The 20,148-nt window shown below is 50.1% G+C and overlaps 1 protein-coding gene across 19 annotated transcripts in view; it reads left to right on the plus strand.

The window, feature by feature from the left end:
* Positions 1–18,618, plus strand: part of ARHGEF7 (Rho guanine nucleotide exchange factor 7) — a 135,685-nt gene extending 117,067 nt beyond the window's left edge. For 10 of the 19 annotated variants that reach the window (XM_045482189.1, XM_045482270.1, XM_045482199.1 and 7 more), the window contains 6 exons: positions 146–239; positions 3,511–3,600; positions 6,455–6,631; positions 14,629–14,728; positions 14,989–15,043; positions 16,085–18,618. In XM_045482189.1, coding sequence (XP_045338145.1) covers positions 146–239; positions 3,511–3,600; positions 6,455–6,631; positions 14,629–14,728; positions 14,989–15,043; positions 16,085–16,207 — 639 coding nt within the window. In that variant the 3' untranslated portion in view covers positions 16,208–18,618. The remainder of the gene's footprint in view (positions 1–145; positions 240–3,510; positions 3,601–6,454; positions 6,632–14,628; positions 14,729–14,988; positions 15,044–16,084) is intronic. The other 9 variants (XM_045482296.1, XM_045482303.1, XM_045482249.1 and 6 more) reach the window with 2 other exon arrangements.
* Positions 18,619–20,148: the final 1,530 nt, after the last annotated feature.

A 20,148-nucleotide genomic window follows, 5' to 3' on the forward strand; every position in this document is an offset into this window, starting at 1 on the left:
CCACAGTGGGAGTAGTAGGAAGCTCTTTGGCACGAGCGGCTGAAGTGACTTAGTATTTCACGCTGTCACCCTTGCTGATGCTCCAGGAAAAACTAGTGTCTTTGGAATTTGTCAGAATGATTTTTTTTCCTTTTTCTTTCCCTAGGATCTTAGTAAAAGTCCCAAGACCATGAAAAAGTTGCTACCTAAGCGCAAGCCTGAGCGGAAGCCTTCAGATGAAGAGTTCGCCCTGAGGAAAAGTGAGTACGTGCGGCGTGTGTCGGTGAGGATGCAGGTCTGTCTTGGGCACAGCGTTCGTTGGGTAGAGAGATGGCTGATGGCTTTTCAAAGACTTGAGACAGACGCGGGGGTCTGAGCCTTAATGTCACGTCTAGAGGAAATTGAGGAGCGATAGCGGAGCCCTGCACCAGCAGGAGATCTAGCTGGCGCCCACGGTGCAGCGCACGCGTGATTCTCCCCTCGATGGGGCTGCTCGCAGCCTCTTGGCCTCCGTGCCGATCCCTTGTTCTGGGGAAGCTGGGCTGGGGTGCAGGGTCGACCTGGGACCACCTGGTCTTCCTACTCCCTTTGCCCTGTGGTTTGCACCTGTTGGAGGCACGCGGCTACGGCTCTTGATCCTCCCCTGCGCTTGCACAAGCCTCAGGACCCCGGTGGACGCTCGTGAGGCCCAGAGCCGGATGCGGGGCTCAAACTCGCAAACTGAGATCGTGCCCTGAGCTGATGTCAGTTAGCCAACTGAGCCCCCAGGTGCCTGGGTTCAGATGTTTTTGAAGAGGGAGCCTGCAGCTGTGCTTTCTCCCCTGGGGGAGGGACTGTGGGGGATACTCTCCTCTGGAGACCTTTTAGGTTGTCACAACTGGGTGTGGAACTGCCGCCGTTACAGGGGTGACAGCCAGGGATGCCGCAGGCCGGCCGTGTGGCACAGCGGTGCTGAGGCCCCGGCCAGGGGTGAGATCATGGGATCTCCCCATGAGAGGGGGTGCAGAGACGAAGATGGGGTCTGGGTGTTGGGAGGGCGGAGCCCGCACCAGGAGCTTGGAGGGACTGGAGGTAAAAGGAGAGCTGGGCCTCCACAGCAGCGGAGGAGGCGAGGCGTCTGCCGTCTGCCTGCTCGGTGAGCAGCTGCTTTCGTGTCATGTTCCGTGCGCCGAAGTTACCGGGCTCCTTGTTACGTTCCGAATCCTGAGAGTTTTTCTTGTCCGTGGGAGGGCCCATGCCACCCCGAAAATGTGTGCTGTCCTGCTCATTTATCGCCTGTGACATTTGTGAGGAAGGGAGGCTCGGTGATAGCTGTTCACGCTACGTCCTGGGGGGAGCCTGCGCCCGTTCTGGCATCCGTGCTTTCTCTGGGTGCCGGGTGACATCTAGCAGGAGTGATCTGATCCGCTGTGCGGACAGGTAACCATGCTTGGAGGCCACTCTTCTCTGGGTGGAGAGGGGTGACCTGCCCATGAGGTTAAGCTGGTTCCCAGGGGGTGAAACCTTCTCTTCTCCTGAGGCAGGAGCTCATCATGAAAGGATCGGTTCCAGTCGGTGACGTTTAAGTTCGTTTCTCAGCGCTGAAACTCTTGGTGCTGGGGTTTGTTTTTGTTCTTAGCGTGGTTGATATGCAAGGCCGTCTTAGTTTCAGGTGTACAACGTGGTGATTTGACAAGACTGTACGTTCTGCTGTGCTGTCCACAAGTGCAGCTGCCGTCGGTCACCGTAAACACTGCCATTGCGCCGTGGGCTGTGCGTTTCGTCCCCACGACTTAGTCACTCTGTAACCAGAAGCCTGGACCTCCCACTCCCCTTCACCCACTTTGCCCACCCCCGGCCCATCAGCTCTCTGCATTTACATGTCTGACTTTGCTTTCTGTGTACTTGTTTGCTTTTATCTTGGATTCCGAGTGCCATCTTCTGGTATTTTGTCTTCCTCAGTCTTCTTTCACTTAGCACAATACCCTCCAGGTCCATTCACCTTGTCACAAATGTCACACTCTCATCCTTTTTATGGATGCATACATAATATTCCTGTGTGTGTGTGTGTGTGTGTGTGTGTGTGTGTGTATGTATGTACCACATCTTCCTTATCCATTCTATTGGTGGACACTTGGGTTGGTTTCATATCTTGGCTATTGCAAATAATGCTGCAGTAAACATATGGATGCATTAGATATTTTCAAATTAGTGGTTTTGTTTTCTTGGGGTAAATCCCCAGTAGTGGAATTAGTGGTTCATATGGTATCTTGAGAAAGAAAAACAAAGCTGGAGGTGTCATAATTCCAGATTTCAAGGTATATTACAAAGGTGTAGTGATCAAAACAGTATGGTACTGGCACAAAAACAGACACCTAAATCAGTGGAACAGAATAGATTCCCACAATAAACCCACACGTCTATGGTCAGCCGCTCTATGACAGAGGAGGCAGTATGCAATTGGGAAAATGACTGTCTCTCCAACAAGTGGTGTTGGGAAAACTGCTCAGCTACACCAGAAGTATGAAACTGGGCCACTTACACCCCACACAAAAATGAACTCAGAATGGGTTAAAGAACCTAAACGTGAGACCTGAAACTGTAAAACTTCTAGAAGGTATTGAACTTCTATTTTTTGATAGAGTACATTTGGCTTGCTTTGCATGTATGTTACTATCATAAAATGGTGAGGCTTTCTACAGCTTATAAATACTTAAGTCTTCCATTCTTCTGCATTTTTGCCAGAGTAGGTGAGCCTTTTAAAGTGTATGTCCACATGTAATATCTTAGCATATACAAAAAAATATTGGAAACTTAGTAGTTCAGGAAAGAGAAATAGTTCAACTATAGGGTCATGTGAAGTAGGAAGTATCTGAGACTGATAGCAGTAGATGCTGTTAGTCCGGAAGGATCTATCCTCCTCCATGCCTTTGGTCTGAGTATAGGTGAAGCCAGTGTCTGGAGTAATCCTTAGGGGAAGGAAGAGGTCTGGAGTGACTCCTTCAAGGTCTGGGTTGTGCCTTGTAAGTGTTATAGATGAAATCTCGATCACAAACTCGGAGATTGGAGGAAATGCACTTTCCAAAGCTTTCCAGGGTTGTACTTATCTACGTACCCGTCAGCTGTGGGTGGTGGGAAGCTTTCCTTCCAGATCTTTCCTTCCCGCTGTCCCTGTCAGCACTGGGGACGGTCTGACTTTTTTTGTCAGGCTTATGTGAAAACCTGATGCTTTGTTTTAACGTTTTACTTCTTAGAATAAAGTTCTTTTCTCATGGTGTTCTTGTGTGAGTTGCTTGTTCCTTGGCCTGTTTTCAACTCTGGGGAGGGAGGGATGTGGTTTTTCTTAGGGATTAGTAAGTCAGCTTTTATAGATTTAGGATATTAACCTTTTGCTAGATATGTTGCAGGTAAAAAAAATACTTGAAAGAAAACAAACCTTTTGAATATAAACTTCATAAATTTTGGAAAACCATTATCTGACAAGAAAATGTGTTTTTAGACTGTATCACATACTTGTCGTTAGCTCAGTTGTGACATGCTGTGTCTTGACAGGCACAGCTGCTTTGGAAGAAGACGCGCAGATCCTGAAAGTCATCGAAGCTTATTGCACAAGCGCCAAAACGCGGCAAACGCTCAATTCGAGTAAGTTTCATGGTAGCCGGCTGCCGGGGCAGGACTGGCCGGGGTTGGTCGCCATCGGCTCGCTGGCGTGTGGGGGCGGCCCTCGGAGTGACACTCTGCTGGTTCACCCTGTAGAGCCTGCGGGGATCCCTGTCCCTGGGTCTCTGCACGGGGTCAGAGCTGTCAGGGGGACACCAGGTTTCTGCAGAACACCCTGCCAGGGAAACTTTAAGTATTAGGTGCTGTCAGAATACATAGAGCTTTCTGCTGCTTGAAGCAGATGAGTTTAGTAGACCAAAGATTGGTTCAGTTACTTTAAGCTGTTTCAACTGTTCTATTGGTGTGATAGTGGGACTTAAGATTCTTAGAATTGTCAAAAATATAAACCAAGAGTGAGGCTTTTTTAGCTCCTCCCCCCCCGCCCCGTTTTTTTAAATGCCGCATTAAAAATTTTTTTGGAAGTAGACCTCAACTAATTTATTGGTAGGTTTTAGCACCAACCACTGCATTTTCCTGTATCTTTATGCACAGGGTTGTAGTAAGGAAATCTTCATCTGCTCAGACAGGAAATGGGTGGGCTCTGTCGTCTCTTCCTTGCCGGCATTTGGTGGTGGAGTGCGGCAGGGGGTACAGATGGGACGGTGCGCGTGGTCTGACTTGCCCTCTCTCCGGAGCAGGGCCGTGGCACCGCAGGGTGTCTGTCCTGCACTGTCATTTCTAGGTGGGCTTTTGGGCTTCATTTTTGTTTTGTTGGAGACTGGATTCGTGTCTTCTGGCATAGAAACTGGTTTCTGTTGGATCTTGTGTTTTGGATTCTGTTTCCACACTCACTTGGGACACATTGCTACCTTGGCTTCATTCCCACCACCTCGCTGTGGCGGCTCAAATCTTGTCCTGGCTGCTATTAGACTAATTGTGAAAAAAGGACAGGTGGGAAAAGGAATTTTTACCTCTTTAAGCTTTTTTTTTTTTTTTTTTTTAAGATGGTGACAGCTAAGAAGGTAGGGCTGGTAGGATTAAACCCCAGGGGATGTCTGCAGATCACCTAGAAATTTCCCTGTGGCCCGATGGCCACATGGAGACTCTTGTCCATATTTGCCCCGGTGAGAACACCTCTTCATAGTGACTGGTCAGCAGGATGGGGGCGAAATGCAAAGGCCTGAAGATGGGGTGGAAGTCAAGTCAAGTGATCGTTTGTAAATCTAGTTTGTTGTCTTTTGATACATTGGTTTTCTGTATTTGATAAGAGACTGTTTTAAGTAAATAGGATATATAAGATGTGGACATAGTGTTTTGGGTTTTGAATTTGAGATTTTAAAAAACTCTCTCAATTTGAATTCCTTGAAATAAAATTTTAACCTGGTAGTCTCAGGTGAACAGACCGGGTAACAGGAGGGTGTGTGTGTGTGTGTGTGTGTGTGTGTGTGTGTGTGTGTGTTCGTTCGTTTGTGAGAGCCTCGTTTGTCCATCCAGGAGACTGTGCCCCACGATGTGCCTGTGGTTCCTGCTTTGGCTGCCTTGAAGGGATGGCCCATAGGTCATGCAGATTATTTGTCCTCTGTATTACATGTTTCCATTTCTCCTGTGCAAGGAAAGCGTTGCACGATACATTGGTTTTTGTTTTCAGCTGATACTATGGGCTAATCACTCTGGGGCCTCATGTGCACACTCCTATATGGCCGTAACCCTAATACTCTTGTGACCAGGTAAGGTAGGGGGAAATTGATCCTTTATGCTGGAAAGGCAGTGCGGGGTTACAATGGAGGCGGTTCTTCTCGTGTTAACTGCTTAGCCAAAACAGGCAAATTCAGCTCCTTCCAGTGTCCATTTGGATGCCAACAAGACATTATAAACCAGACATCTTTGGAATCGATTTCTGTCTCGAGGAAGTAGTGACCCTCGTAGACTCCAGGGATTTAGTTGAAGGAATGCAGAGTAGCCGCCCCTGCTTGTTAAGGGTTGGGAATGGACTCGGCTTTGATCAGGAGCAGGAATAGGACGGAGGCCATGGTTGCCGTGGTGTGCCATCGTCTGTCACGTGGTGTCTCTGCAGCCTGCATGCCCCTGCACAGCTCCCTGGCCAGGGCCCTCGCTCCCAGGTGTGGCTCCTCTCTGGCTGATTGCTGTTCTCCCATCTGGTGCCCTTTGTCTTCTGTTGCCCTCCTGTTAACACAGTGGCTCTCGGTTCATCGTGTCTCTTGTCCCGCCAGTAAAGGGTCTGCATTGGGGTTGAGAATGTTTGAGCAGGCGTCCCCCTTCCCCTGTCCCCTGGCTGAGCTCTGCGGGGCGCTGCAATTGTGGGTGGTGCAGCGACAAGGAAGGGCCCCCAGGGACGTGGACCCTATTTAACCCCTACTCCACTCTGAAACTTTTACGGTGGTGGTGGTGGTTTGATAAGGTAAGTGTAGACCCCATCCTAAAGATGAACTGAAGAAGTCGAAAATCCTTGGAAACTCTTTTGCTTCAACATATCCACCTAAAGAATAGGAAACAATTCCTAATTTAACACCTAAATGGTTTCTTTTACAAATGTCATAAATGAGACTATTTGCTAATGGAATAGTTTACTTGTGAAATGTCTGTAGAATGATCTGTGGACATGAGCTTATGTGAGGGCTCGTAGCAAGATCTGTAAAAAGAGACAGTTTGCAAACAATACTGTGAGATTTATTTAAGTCTACTTTTATTCTAAGGGTTGTGCTATTAAAACCCACCGTAAATAAGGAGAAATGAACATTGTTGCCATTTTTTAACAATATTTTCTCTTTTCCTTCTCTTCCCATCACCTTTTGCTTTTGTTTTCATGTTTTTGGTTGTGGCTCTTCCTGTCCGTCCCCTCCCACCTCTGCCTGTCACTCCGTCCCTCCCGTCGTAGCATGGCAAGGCACTGACCTGATGCATAATCACGTCTTGGCTGACGACGACCAATCAAGTCTAGACTCCTTGGGTCGTCGCAGTAGCCTTTCCCGTTTGGAGCCCTCAGACCTCTCGGAAGACTCTGACTATGACAGTATATGGACAGCCCATAGTTACAGAATGGGTTCTACATCTCGTAAGAGCTGTTGCTCATATATCTCTCACCAGAACTAATGCACTTCTGAGCTTTTCTTAACAAATGCTTGTTGTATCGCAGCCTGCTTTTCTTAGATGTTTTCTTGCTGTTCCTTGTCTTTTATGTGATATTTTAACAACTTTTGAGAGCGTTTCTGATACTTCCCATTGTATTTTGCGGAGGCCCAATTGCCAATTTGACCCTCCGTTCGAGTCGCTGCTGTTGAAGGAGATGGTGTGCTCACGCGGCCCGTGCCCGGGGCTTTTCTCCGTGGGTAGTGGCGGTTTTGCAGCTCCAAGGGGTCTGGATTTTTATTCTCAGTGTAGCACCTGTCTCATTTCTTTTTGGATACAGCTGTATGAACACTTTTATATTTTATACTGAAACCATACAGGTTTGTGATCAACAAACAACACAGAGGCGGCTCTGGCCTTGTATGGGGATCCACATCTTCTATGTATGATGGACCCACTGACCAAGTAGTTGAGGAGACAGGAGAAGGAAGCGCTCAGTAAGAGGGCTGAGTGCAGTTCGGACACCGCTCTCTGAAGAGTCCTCGGGGCACTTGGTGGCCACGGGGAGCCGTGTGTCGGTGTGTCCGGCAAGGGCTCTGTGCTCGTCCGTGCACCACAGATGGCTGTCCCACGTCCCCGTTTGCCCGTGGGGTGGGGGTTGTCCAAGGGCCAGGTACTGTCAGAGCTCAGACCCTCCCCCGCGTCACGACGCCACGCTCCCCTTGTTTGGAGTCCCTCCCCGCTGAAGATTAAATGCAAACTCTGACGCGCGCAGCCTCTGAAGGTGTACGTGAGACTCCGTTCAGAGAGGCGTTGGCTGTACCCCGAAAGGTGAGTGCTTGGCTTCGGTCCCAGCCTGGCTGCGCCCCAACCTCCACATTACGTTGCCTGCGATGGACGTGTGGTTTTCAGCGAGTAGCTGCAGTGAAACTCCGTTTACGGCATCCCATCCTGTGTGATCCTCCTCCTTTGCGTGTCTTGGGGCCACCTGAGTCTGCCAAAGACCTAAGCTGCCACGTAACTCACTTAGAAGAAAATCTCCGATTTGGAGGGGACTCCCCCGCTTCCCTGGGATTTGTTGTGAGGAGGTTTCACTGGCCTCCCTCAGATGAATCTCGGCTTCAGAAAACTGAATGTGATGTGTCGTGTTCAGTGGTGGCACCGGAACCACGTTTGGTCATTGCCAGAGTGGAGAAGCACCCTCCCCCACGCATGCTGTGCTTGGTGTGGACAGGGAGCCTCGTGGTCGCGTGTGAAGTGCTCAGTCAGACCGACTTCAGGAAGCCAGATGCCGTGAGGAGCCGGGAATGGCCGGTTTTCCTCTCCTCAGGGTGGCCGGGCCGTCTCCCCTGTCCCCTACCTCACCACACCACGTATGCAGTGCCCGCCCTTGCTTGCACCGTGCTGCTGCTGGCGGGGCGCCGGGTCCTGTCGCTCACGTGCCCAGAGGGGCTGGCGGCCCCCTGCAGCAGCGCGGTGCTTAGAGAGTCAGACGGCTCGGGACCGCATGCAGTGAGGTCGTGAGGAAGATGGAGAATTCCAAGCATGTCTGTTCCCAGATAGCTGTTGGGCTGCTCATGCCATCTGGAGATTTCCTAGTTTTATATCAATTAATACAAAGAAGTTGAGCAATCTTAAAATTAGAGCCCAGTATTAGCCCATGGGAGAGATGGGGTTTCTGCGTGGTCAGCCAGATAGCAGATGGAATTTTGGAAGAAACAGAACTACGAAGTTCATGAGTGAACTTAGAAGCAGTGGTTTTATTTTGTGTACGTACAGCAGTCCCCTCTTCTGATCATCACGTTAGAGTGTCCTTTTATTGCTTTGAGGCTGTGTCATTGTGCGTTGGCTGAGACGCCTTTGCCAGGCCTTAGTGACTGCGGGCTGCCCGTGTTGTGGGCTGCGCACAGCACAGCGGTGAGACGCCGTTAGTCGTTGCACTTGGACTTTTCTGCATTGCCAAGTATCATCGGGGTCATCTTCCTGAGCCATTTCCTTTCCTGTACGCCAGGGTTTCACCCTTCCTCATCCGTCCTCTGGTACTAGTAAAGCCACGTGGGCAGGGATTCTGCTGACGTTGAGGTCACTGCAGAACAACACCCTGGCTGTTTGTTGTTCAGGCTTGTTGTGAGTGTCTGGCACCATTAGCTCTCGTGACCTGGTTGGAAGTGTCCGTGCCACAGGCTGGAGGTGGCCCCTGGGTGGCAGTGGCGACGTGGCCCCCCGGGGGCCGGGACTCTCCCTCCCCCTGCGGAGCTTCAGTCGTGCGGAGAGGGAGTCTCGTTTGTGTGGCTCTGTCCTGGCTGCGTGCGCAGTCGGTGCTCTAGCGTGAGGGTGAAGACCCTGAACCCACAGGTAGGTGAGCGCTGCCTTGGGCCTTTTGCGGGGGCCTCCGTGGTGTTGCCATTGAACTTACGCTTGCCACAGTATATAAGCTATATTAATTATGTGTTTTGCGTGAGGTTGCCAAAACACAGTAATGTGTAAATAGTGGTATGAGACCTTGAAAAAAAAATCTATATATTGTGCTTTTTCTCTGTGAATGGGAAAGCCATTTCTGGTGGACGACTGCCATTTGAAGACTCAGTTGGATGTAAACCTGATGTTGCATTGTATTGTACAGTATGCATATTATTGTTTGTGGTTGCATATGGCAATGAAGTGTTTGTTTTATATATATGAAAAAAGACGTCTGTTATGTACAGTTGAAATAAATTTTGCATTTGCTAGCCTGTGGCTTTTAATATTTGTTACCTGGGGGAGGGCGGGGGAGTAGCCTAGCTTGTGACTCAGTGTGACAGGGCTGTTTTCCTGTACGTTGTCTTCCAGAGGAAGGCCAAGTAATGGGACTCTTTGCTTCTGCTTTGAGAGAGAAATGTGCACTTTCTTAGATTAAATACGTTCCAGACAAAACAGGGTCACTCCTTAACACATTTTTATTTCAACTTTTTCCAACAAGTTTTCTATCACTGGAGGGTTTGTCTTCAGAAAGAAGCACTCTTGGTTTTTTGTGCACAAATGGGGGGAAAAGAAAACCCCACCTAACTTCATTAGTGTTTTTTGCTTTTGCTTGGTTTCTTACTCCTTTTTTCCTTAGGACTAAGATCAATTTTAACGTTGGTTTTGTAAAGCGTATGCCCAGCTGGCTAAGCAGAGAGAGGAAGTGTCGTGAGAGGCTAGAGCAAGGCACAGATGGTGAACACCTGTAAGTTGTTCCCTAAAAAGATGCCTCACGTCTTCCCAAGAAAAAAAATTAGAATCCTTTGGTAGCCAGTACATCACAAAGTGACTTTTTGGAAAGATTTTATTAAATAGGTTTTGAAAACCTGTAATATTTTCCTTCATTCTGAAAGATCAGTTCCAGTGGAGTATAATTAGATACAGATTTTTAGAAAGATTATGAATTTAAGAAGTTACGGGAGTTCGGCCACAAACGTACCAGACATCTGGCCAGATGGGCACATGGTCTCTTTTCTGGCGAACTTAATGCTGTTTTTAGGCTTGTGATGAAGGCCGGCCCAGCCACGCGTGCACACACACACCCCACCGTGCGTCCTGGAGTTTACCCAGCCTTGTGTCCCAGCAGGTGGCTCTCTAACAACCAAGAGGTACCGTGGGCTTTGAGCCCCCTACCCCCACCCCACCCGCTCTGTGCCCCGGGTAGATCCTCTGTCAGCGCGAGTGCTTCTCAAAGGAGGATCTGTAAATGTTGCAGGGGGGCAGGGTTCAAGTTGTCTCTCCAGCTTCTCAGTCATGCCTCTCGGTAAGCAAGCTCCCGCCCATCTCCAGCTGCATGGCGCAGGGCGACCCCTGCTGGGGGCAGTGTGCAGCTGCCGTGGCATGTCTGTGGGCGGCGGCGGCCAGAGCCCAGGCAGCTGCAGACGTGTTTTTGGGAGTCCTCCGGTTGGGGAAACGCTGGGTTGGTGCCAAGTGTAAATTGTCATCTCATTGTCTTCACGCCTTTACTGAACAGCAAAGCCAACCGGCACTCGCGTGCGTGTGATTATAGAGGCAGATAGGGCCAGAGGCTAGGCCAGCACCACTCTTAAAGAGTGACACGGAGAACTGCAGTGGTTCCGCACTCCGATGACGTTAGGAAGTGCTGAATTAAAGTAAGTGGGTATTTTTACTGCAGACCTTCTGAAAACCTTCACCGTGCTGCCTGTGCCCTGTGGACCTTTGAAGAAGGGGCTGTAGCAGTCAGCAGTTTCCAAAATGACATGTGGCAGAACCCCTGCATTAGCCAGTGGAGGAGGGGCGGCAAAGTATTCCCCAAACTGAGAAGGCACTTTGAGGCCGGAAGAGGAAGCAGGCGACTCCACACTGTTTCCACAGAGCGCTCTTGGGGGGGGGGGGGCTTACTGACGGGGTGCTGCACGGCTACTCTGAGGAATCCAGGCCTCTGTCCATAGGTCGTATAGAGCAGAGGTCCTGGTGCCACCACCTGTGTGCCCGACGGGCGGGTGCGGGCGGGGAGAAGCTTGTCCACTTTGGTCAGGGCACACATCACCCCCCGGGGACCTGCTCCGGCACAGTAGCCTAGGGGGAGGTCATGCGTGGACACGGATGAGATAGTACCGTCCGTGCCCGTACCATTAACTTCCTGGAGACACAGAGTTTGGGAAGTAGGGATCTTGAATGTGCGGAGCCATCGTGAGCACATTTGCCTGGGTCTCAGCCCCTGAGGGTTTTAAACAAAGTGACAGAACGGTCTTTGTGAGTGGTTGTTTTTCCAGACTAAGTAATTCAGGGAAAACATGTTGTGATACATGTAAAAATATTTCAGTAATCTTTGAGATATTAAATCTACTTTGTAAAATTTGGCTATTGCTATAGAACAGACTTAGTTATAAACCTGGCTGGGGAATATTTATTGTTTAATTTTCTGAAAGACTGAATTTTCTGTCTTTTGAGAAAAATGCTACATTGAAACCAGGCACATTGTTGGCATCCCTGGATTTCTTTGTAGGCCAGTAAATAACCTTATTATGTCTTTATGCCTCCGGGCTCACTGTCAGATCCATACATGGCATTTTTCACACTAGCCTCTTTCAGGAATCAAGCAGTTAGTACGTTCTGCCGATAACACATTCTCCAATGTAAGTTTTTATAATGAATTCTGGTGTGCTCTCAGCATATTTCCAAAAATAACCATCACATACATGTGAGTCTCGTACCAGTTCTCACGGGCTTGGTGCTCTGATGTAGTGTTGTTCTGTAACGGAAGTTACACTTGTCCTGGTACTTGTGCGGACAGGACAGTGCCCGCTGTCTGGCCCATGTCCTTACGACACAGATGCCTCTGGTTTTCCCTGCCGTTTGAACCTGGAGTGCCGCGTATGCCTCACGGAGCAGTGCCCAGGAAGCTGGGAGATCCAAATACCTGGGGAGAAGCACACAAGAGTCAGGCTTCCCAGAGTGCTGCCACGTGCGTCATTAGCTTGTCCATGTGCGGAAACGTGCTTCCAGCCGGTGTGACGGCACCCAGCCGCTACCTGTTTTGATTGGACCGTGGCACAGGGCAGGTGGCAGTGGGGACACTTGGCAGGTGACTGAGTTTTCCGATGACGTCTCTTCACGGCGAAATTCACTGAAACCATCGGTTTTCCACGTGTGTGGTACGCACACTCAGCTTTTTGTGAACCCTTTCCTGTTTTTGTGGGAAAACGGCACGTGAACTAGCCTTCCCGATGCTCACGTGGGTCCTGCTGCAGCTGTGTCCGAAGCGCAGGATGGCACACGGTGGCCTTCAGAATCTGCCCCTCGGCTGGTGCCGCTCAGCTCCTGTGTGGCCTAGGAACGGCCTAGAAGAAGATAAGCCTGTATTGTCCCATGCAGCCCAGAACGGCCTAGAAGATATGCCGGCAGCCCCTCAGAGCCATGGCGCCGGGAGCAGGCAAGACCCCAGGAGGTGGATTGTCGTCAGCATGGCGCTGTCTGTGACAGGGCGACCCTTTCAGGGACCGTGTCTTGAAGGATGTCACCCTCTCTGAAGAGTAACTCCCTTTGCGGGTGGGGGACTGCGACAGGGTGGCGGGTGGCGCATCGGTGAGGGGTACGACATAGCCATGGGGGTGCAGGCTTGGGGTTTGCAGGGAGGCATAGCGGACAGTCGTGAAATAGTACAAACGCCTCCTGTGGCTTGTGCCCAAATTTTCCGAACTCTGGCTAGAATACTGAAGTGCTTGACCCCCCCGAAGGGCCGCCCTTTATTGGTATAAAAACAGTATGCGTGTTGAAGCTCGTGCTGTGTAACCCAAGATGGTACCTGCCTGCCTGGAGTTCAGTCTTCTCATGCTTGAGATGACCGAGGAGGAAGAGTTCTGCATCCTAGTTTAGTTCAGTTCCTGCTGTCACGGTTTCACTGTGTGCTTGGATTCGACGCCCTTCTCAGTCTGGGCGATGGGGACCAACGTACAGATGGTGGCAGGGAGAGTCTAGGCCACCGCCCCACGGCTGGGAAACTCCCGCCCTCCTTCCTGTGGCGTGCCGCAGCAGAAACGATACGGGAACCCCCTGGACGGTGGGATCCTCTTGTGAGCACTCTTGCTGTCAAGCTCTCATGGTAATAATTCCTGCTCCGAGGAGCATAAGCTGACACTGAAATGCTGGTGGACTATTCCTTAAACCCCGTCCTGCACACGTGGGTATTCTCCTGAACGTTCCTGTGACAGAAGGGCACACAGCCAGCTGTCCCACGGTTTGACGAACTTTCAGGAAGGCAGGCTAAAGGTGAACCAGGAAGAAGCAAGTTGTGCCAGCATCTCTGTAATTAGCACATAGCAAATATCAAGTGTATTGTTTTCATATTTTTTTTAAGTTTATTTTTTATTTCTGAGAGAGACAGCGACCATGTGAGCAGGGGAGGGGCAGAGAGAGAGGGAGAGAGAGAATACCAAGCAGGCTCCGTGCCATCAGCACAGAGCCTGACTTGGGGCTCAAACCCACAAACCATGAGATCATGACCTGAGCCGAAACCAAGAGTCGGACGCTCAACCGACTGAGCCACCCAAGCGCCCCAAGTGTATTGTTTTTATTGAAGAGGTTTTGCAGGTGTTTGTGTTCTGTGTTCTTTCCTCAAATATTTGTACCAGTATTTTTCAAAAATATATATAAATGTTACAGTACTTGTTATAGATAAGAAAATACTATCTCAAGATTTTTTTTTTTTTTTTTTTTTTTGCGTCCTTAAAGATCTGAGTCTCCTTTCCTACCTGTTCAAAAGCTGGGCTTCCCAATTTCTGAAGTACCCATTTTGTAGCATGCGTGTATTGAGACAGGGTCCAGGCAAGCTGCACTGCTGGGCACTGGTTAAATGGTGCCAGCTTCCCTCCAGCATCGTCTGTGGTTTACCACCTTTTGTTTGGAAAAATGTTTATGTGCCAGGGAATGGAGAATAAGTTCTCATGCAAGAAGTAATAAATCTCACTTTTTATAAACCATGTGCCCTAATCTTTGTTTTTAACTGTCACTGTAGAATTAAATGTTTCACCAGTTATTTGCATTTATAAACACCCTGTGTGCATGTATCATCTGACCCATCTTTCTAAAATGCCCAGAATGAGATGGCTCACAATCGGGTTGATTTGGATATTCCCCCTCTCCCCCCAATTCATTTTGATATTTATTCTGAAATGTCCAGGGCACTATGGTCAGAACCTTTAACTTACTACCTGTGGAAGATTTGGAGATTTAAAAGATCCATAATCCTGATTCAGGAACCGAAGCTTAATAAATCGCCAGAAGGCTACTGCTTCCTTTCCTCTGCGATGCTTTCAGCACGGGAAGGACTGGGTTTGCTAGACAGAAGTGGAGAAAATTGGCAAAAGTTGCCATTCCGTATTTTATGTAGAGGATTTTTAACGTACGGTCTCTGGAATTTCATGTTGATGTTGACATAGTGCTTGTAGAGTCAGGTGTCAAGTTCTGCCATGTGCTCACCTGTGGGCTTTGCTTCTGTTTTTTGTGTTTTTGATGATCTAGGCTCACGCAAAGAATCTGCTCCACAAGTTTTGCTTCCAGAGGAAGAGAAAATCATAGTTGAAGAAACTAAGAGTAATGGTCAGACAGTGATAGAAGAAAAGTAAGCCACGTTCCAGCACTTTAAAGTGGGCCACGCGGGCGTGGGGAGGGGGCGGATGGCGAGGAGCCCTGGAGCCGGAGACCTTTGAGGGCTGGCCCTCCTGGTGTCCTTGACAGAGTGGCATTAACTCTAAGCAGGCTGTTGTAAAGTGGACGGAGTTGGGTATTTGCCGAGGAGGGTCCTGTCATGCCTCCCGGTAAAGTGCTTCTGTGTCCTTGCTCCCACCCTCGTTTGGGTGTTCATCCTGTTCTCTGCTTCAGGAGTCTTGTGGATACTGTGTACGCGTTAAAGGACGAAGTCCAAGAGTTAAGACAGGTGAGTCATAGCCAGCCTGTTGACCTTGTTTTTAAAGGAGGAGAAGGGGAAACCACCACCTGCAAATTAAGGCTGTTTGTCTGAACGTGAAGTAATAAAGAAGGGAGAGGTCCTTTCTCTTAGAATTCCAGCAGATCAGTTTGGTCTTCTGTGCCTGGCACAGACCAGGAAAACTGAATTTTTTTCAAGTATTTTTTTTTTTTTTTAATGTTTGTTTTGGGAAAGAGCAGGGGAGAGGCAGAGAGAAGAGGGGAGAGAGCCACACTGCCAGTGCAGAGCCAGACATGGGGCTCAAACTCACAAACCATGGGGTTACCACCTGAGCCGAAGTTGGACGCTTAACAGACTGAGCTGTCCAGGTGCCCAAGGAGATGAATTCTTAAAGTGACCTGTTTAAAGGTTTTACTGTACAATTTCCATCATAAGTCATCTCAAGTTCTATTGGAATAATTGTTTAAAATACCTAAAATTCCTACTGTGATTATTCTTTGCCACTTGCTGGTGTGACACATGGTCCTTGTTCTTAAGAAGTCAGGTGAACTTGGCTAAGTGACCCAAGTATATTTTGTGTATTTGTAGAGAAGGTTCACTGCACGATGGCTCTGGTCTCCGAGGAGCGCGTTGAGCCCTGCGCGTGGGGTGGGGGCTGGGGTGCCCAGGTGCTTCTTCCCCGAGTTGGAAGGGAGGCCCGGCAGCGGTCCACCTGCACGTGTGCCTAGGAGTGATGGGGTCAGGGCGCAGGAACGCAGGGGCCGCCGCTGCTGCCGTTTTTCTAGTAAAAGGTTGTGAGATCATTACAGATGTGGGAAGACGCACGTTCCTCTTGTTACTTTCAGCCGTTGTCTCGTGGTCTGTCAGGTGGAGGTTGTCTGGATGGATAGTTAGGACCGTTCTTCCTTCTGTGATGGGTCTTGGAGACCCATCACAGGGGTGTCTGTGCAGGCGTTCGGGCAGTGCTGTTGAGCCTGGTGGATTCCAGCCCGGGATTGCCCTCTTGTGTGCCCGAGACCGCCAGTCTCCTGTGGTCTGCTTCATTTACAGGATAACAAAAAGATGAAGAAATCTCTGGAGGAAGAGCAGAGAGCCCGCAAGGACCTGGAAAAGCTGGTGAGGAAAGTTCTGAAGAACATGAACGACCCTGCCTGGGATGAGACCAACCTCTGAGGAGCATCCTTGCCTCTTCCCAGCGAGGAGACCAGGCCCGGGTGAACACGCGGGACCGTGGGGGCAGGGCTGGACAAAAGTCATCTTGCTTTCTGTGCACGGGAAAGCTGGAGTTGCTCACACAAATAGAAACGGTTGCACTGCTCCCGAAGAATCCACACGTGAGGTGTAGACCCCCTGAGGGCGGAACTGCAGTAATTTTACTCTGTTAACATCTCAATTACCTCATTTTGCAATAAGTGCAGTGACTACAAATCCTGGTGTTTCAGGCTTTTATTGAGTATATATAATTACACATGTTTCTTGTAAATACTCCATTTTGAATGCACATCCACGGTGGCTCCATCTGGGCTGATCACCTGCGCTACAATTCCCTTCCCACTAACCTTTCTGGTCCTGTGAACAAGATGTGCTCATGGAAAGCAGGGGCGTTAAAGGTGCCTGGTACTTTGCTGGATGCCTGGTTTGCTCTCTATAGTCCCCACGTGCTCTAAAAAGACCTTCTGCTTTGGTAGGCCTAAGTAATTAACCTTATTTGTGTCTGCAAAGATACCTTAATACCCTCGAAAGTCTTCTGTTAAAGCTGTTTTGTGTCACTGACATGTGGTGGGCCTGAGTGAGGTGCCCGGGCTGAGTGAGAGAGACGCCAGCTTCAACCACAGATCCCAGGAGGTCCCCACACACTTCCATGTCCAGCTGCTGGTGTCCGCGCCTTTCTGCCTCTGGAGAACGGCGGCCCGTCGGCGTGCATTCACTGCGCTGGGGAGAGCAGACTTTCTTATATAGGCTGGTTTAATAACATGAAAAAGTGCACTGTTGTGTCCTGCCCATGAGAGAAAGCTTCACAAGATCCTGTAAATAAACTATTATTTATTACGTATCTCTGAGGCCGATGAAGGCACACCAGGGATGCTGTGGGCTGACATGGCAGGTGGCGGTTGGGAGTTGTCAGGCCACTTTGAGCTCTGTTCACCAGCAGCATGCAACGAGCCTTCAGTGCTCACTGGGAAAAAGAAATGTTTCCCCCTTTCAGTGAGAATAAAGCAATATAAATCCCGCCAAAGCGATGAAAGTTTAAATGTGGGTCCATTTCCCCCTGTACCTCCACAGCAGAGGAGACGGGCAGCCTGCCCAGCCCCAGCTCTGCTGGCCTCTCTGGGCAGGGACTCGGGAGCCTCAGAGCCCCTGGACAGGAACCGCGGCCGTGGAGGCAGGATGCCCACATTATGGCAATGGCTCTCTGCTCCCCTCTTCTCAAGAGGTCAGCTTTAATCGACAGAAACTTTTTCACAGAACCAGTGTTAGGTCTTTCAAAACAGCAGTATCTCTGTGCATTACAGACTTCTCAGAAATACCTGTGTGGCCTCAGGAGTGACTTGGGCCTCGCGATGTGGGTCAAGCCACCCTGTAAGGGCTTCGGGATCTTCTGATGCCTTTGAACTGGGTAGCTTTGGAACCTGGCTTTCTGCTCCTCCAGGCTCCTGCTGAGCACTGTGCCCCCCCCCCCCCCATCTGCTGCTGGAGGGCAGTGGCTTGAGCTTGGCCCTCCTGGCTGTGTGCCCAGCAGGTGTGTCTGTGGCTCAGCATTGACCTGCCCATGTGTGGCCTTTCCAGTAGAATTGCCAACTTCTTGCACTTAGCGTTTTGTTCACCAGAGCTAGGACTAGCAGGGAGAGCCTGTTTTTTGGTAAGCCCTATTTCACAGGAGTCTTTGGTGACGCAGAAGACCTTTCTTGCAGTGGGAGACACGTTGGAGTGTGCCCAAGTGTGCAGCCTTGAACTCAGGGACGGCCTCTGTCCCCTGCTCTCTCCACCTGTTTCTGATGGGCGATGTTGCTGGCAGCATCCCAGGAGGGGTCTCTCGCTTGCCTTAGCCTCACCGAAGCCTTGAGTGACACCTGTTTCTTCCCCATCCCTGCCCTAAGGGGAGAGGCCCGTTTTCTCCTCTTCTCGCAGATCCAGGATTTCACTAAGCTTTTTAGGGAGCAGAGAAAATGCATCCGAGAGCAGTTCTTTCTACAGACCTTCCTTATTGTAAATAGGTTGTTTACGTTTCTCTGACCTTCCAAGGGGCTGGGGGTTGAAAGGCGCCCTATTTACCCCAAGGGCGAGGACACGACACACGTCAGTTCTGCACGATGTTGAGATGTGGGTCAGACACCGTCCTTTGTGCTCGTGGTGTCTGCCTCCACGCGCACCAGGCGCTGGGACGTTGGGCACCTCCGGCTGTGTGTGCACTTCCCGCTGCCCTCCCGCCCCATTTCTCTAGGACACACAGCATCCCTGGTGACTATTGTGGGGCCATGTCCTGTAAATGCCACAGAGTGTCCTGGCATTGACTATTCCTTCTACATCGTTGTAATTATTAAACTGACTTTCCTTAAGTTACAATATCACTTTATCTTCCATGATGTGTTTTGTGTTTTGTTTTTTGGTGCATGTTACCTTTATGCTTTCTTCTGACTTAAATTTTTTTTTAAGTTTATTTCGAGAGAGAGCCCTCGTGAGCAGGGGAGGGGCAGAGAGAGAGAGAGAGAGAGAGAGAGAGAATCCCAAGCAGGCTCCACACTTCCAGCACAGAGCTGGACACGGGGCTTGAACTCACAAACTGTGAGATCATGTCCTGAGCCAAAATCAGGAGTCAGGTGCTTAATCGACTGGAGCCACCCAAGCACACCTCTTCTGACTTAAAATAAATTCTGGTGTAAATTTTTGATGTTGGAAAAATCATGTTTGCCTTAAAACCGGTGGCTTGGGAATATTTGAAGAAAAGTCCTGTTAGGAAAAGGAAGGTTGTAGGGAAGGAAGGGGAAGGAAAAGCACCATGAGGCACGGCCCTTCTGTCTGTAGAAGGACTTTTCATCCTGGAAGGGTCTCGGTGATCCCCCCTCGTGGGTGGAATGGGGGAAAGTGTGTCTCGGGGTTCCTGGGGGTCCTTACACTGGTGGCCTGTGGACAAAGGCAACAGAAGCAAGTTGCTCGTGTGCTTGTGAGCCTTGCCCTGCCCAGCCCCTTCGCCCTGGTGGCCACTCCGTCCAGGCGAGTGGCTGGAGCCCGTGTTCCGGGAAGACAGCCACGCCGGGAGCAGGTCGAACGCCCCCTGATGCTGCTGCCTCCCTCTCCGAGCTCCCACCCTTGATCCGAGGAGGTGAGCTGTGCACATCTCCATCACCACAGTCTGTGAAAACTTTGTCAGGTGACTTGGTAAACCCTACTTTGTCCTCTTTCTCCCAGATTCTAGGGAGACCAGTGATGGCATGTGTCCTGCAGAAAGACCGGTTTTTCTTGGTGCTGGTGTAACTTGCATTGCCTGTTAGCTCCCAATTTCTTTGGCGCTCCGATACTCCCCCGGCCCCTCAGAGGGCAGGCCACCACTGCAGCCCAGAACCTGGCACACTGCAGCCAAGAGCAGTGGCCGGGAACCTGGCCATCTGCACTGGACATGGGGCGTGAGGACTAGGTGAAGTAGCCACCGCCCAGGGGGGTCCGTGCGCCGGGTGAGGCACACAGCCACGGCCACCCGGGGTGCCCAGCCACCAACGTGGTGTCCAGAGTTTGGAGGATTTCCAGTTTTTCAGGTTGAGATGGGACCTTGAGAAAGTCCCTTGTGTTGATTTGCATTGTAAATGAGCTGCGCTGGTATCTCTAATTCAAGTTTTTCTTACCGGGGCACTTGTATATACTTGCTGGTCTTTATGAAGTCCCTGCGTGGGGAGAGACGCAGAGGGCACGAGGTAAGAAGCGCACAGCCCCTCTCCCGATACTCTCGCCTGCTTCCACGAAGGTAACCAGTATGATGGGTTCTTTTGGGCAGAGGCAAACCTGTGGTGTTTGTGCGATTTTGTTCCCCGCAATGAGAGCACGTTGTGTTCGCTAACTGGCCTTTTTCTTAAATCCATGTGGGAAAATAGTGGCTCCCGGTACCACATCATAAAGACTTG

Source organism: Leopardus geoffroyi, chromosome A1 (assembly GCF_018350155.1).
Source record: "Leopardus geoffroyi isolate Oge1 chromosome A1, O.geoffroyi_Oge1_pat1.0, whole genome shotgun sequence".
Classification (NCBI taxonomy): domain Eukaryota; kingdom Metazoa; phylum Chordata; class Mammalia; order Carnivora; family Felidae; genus Leopardus; species Leopardus geoffroyi.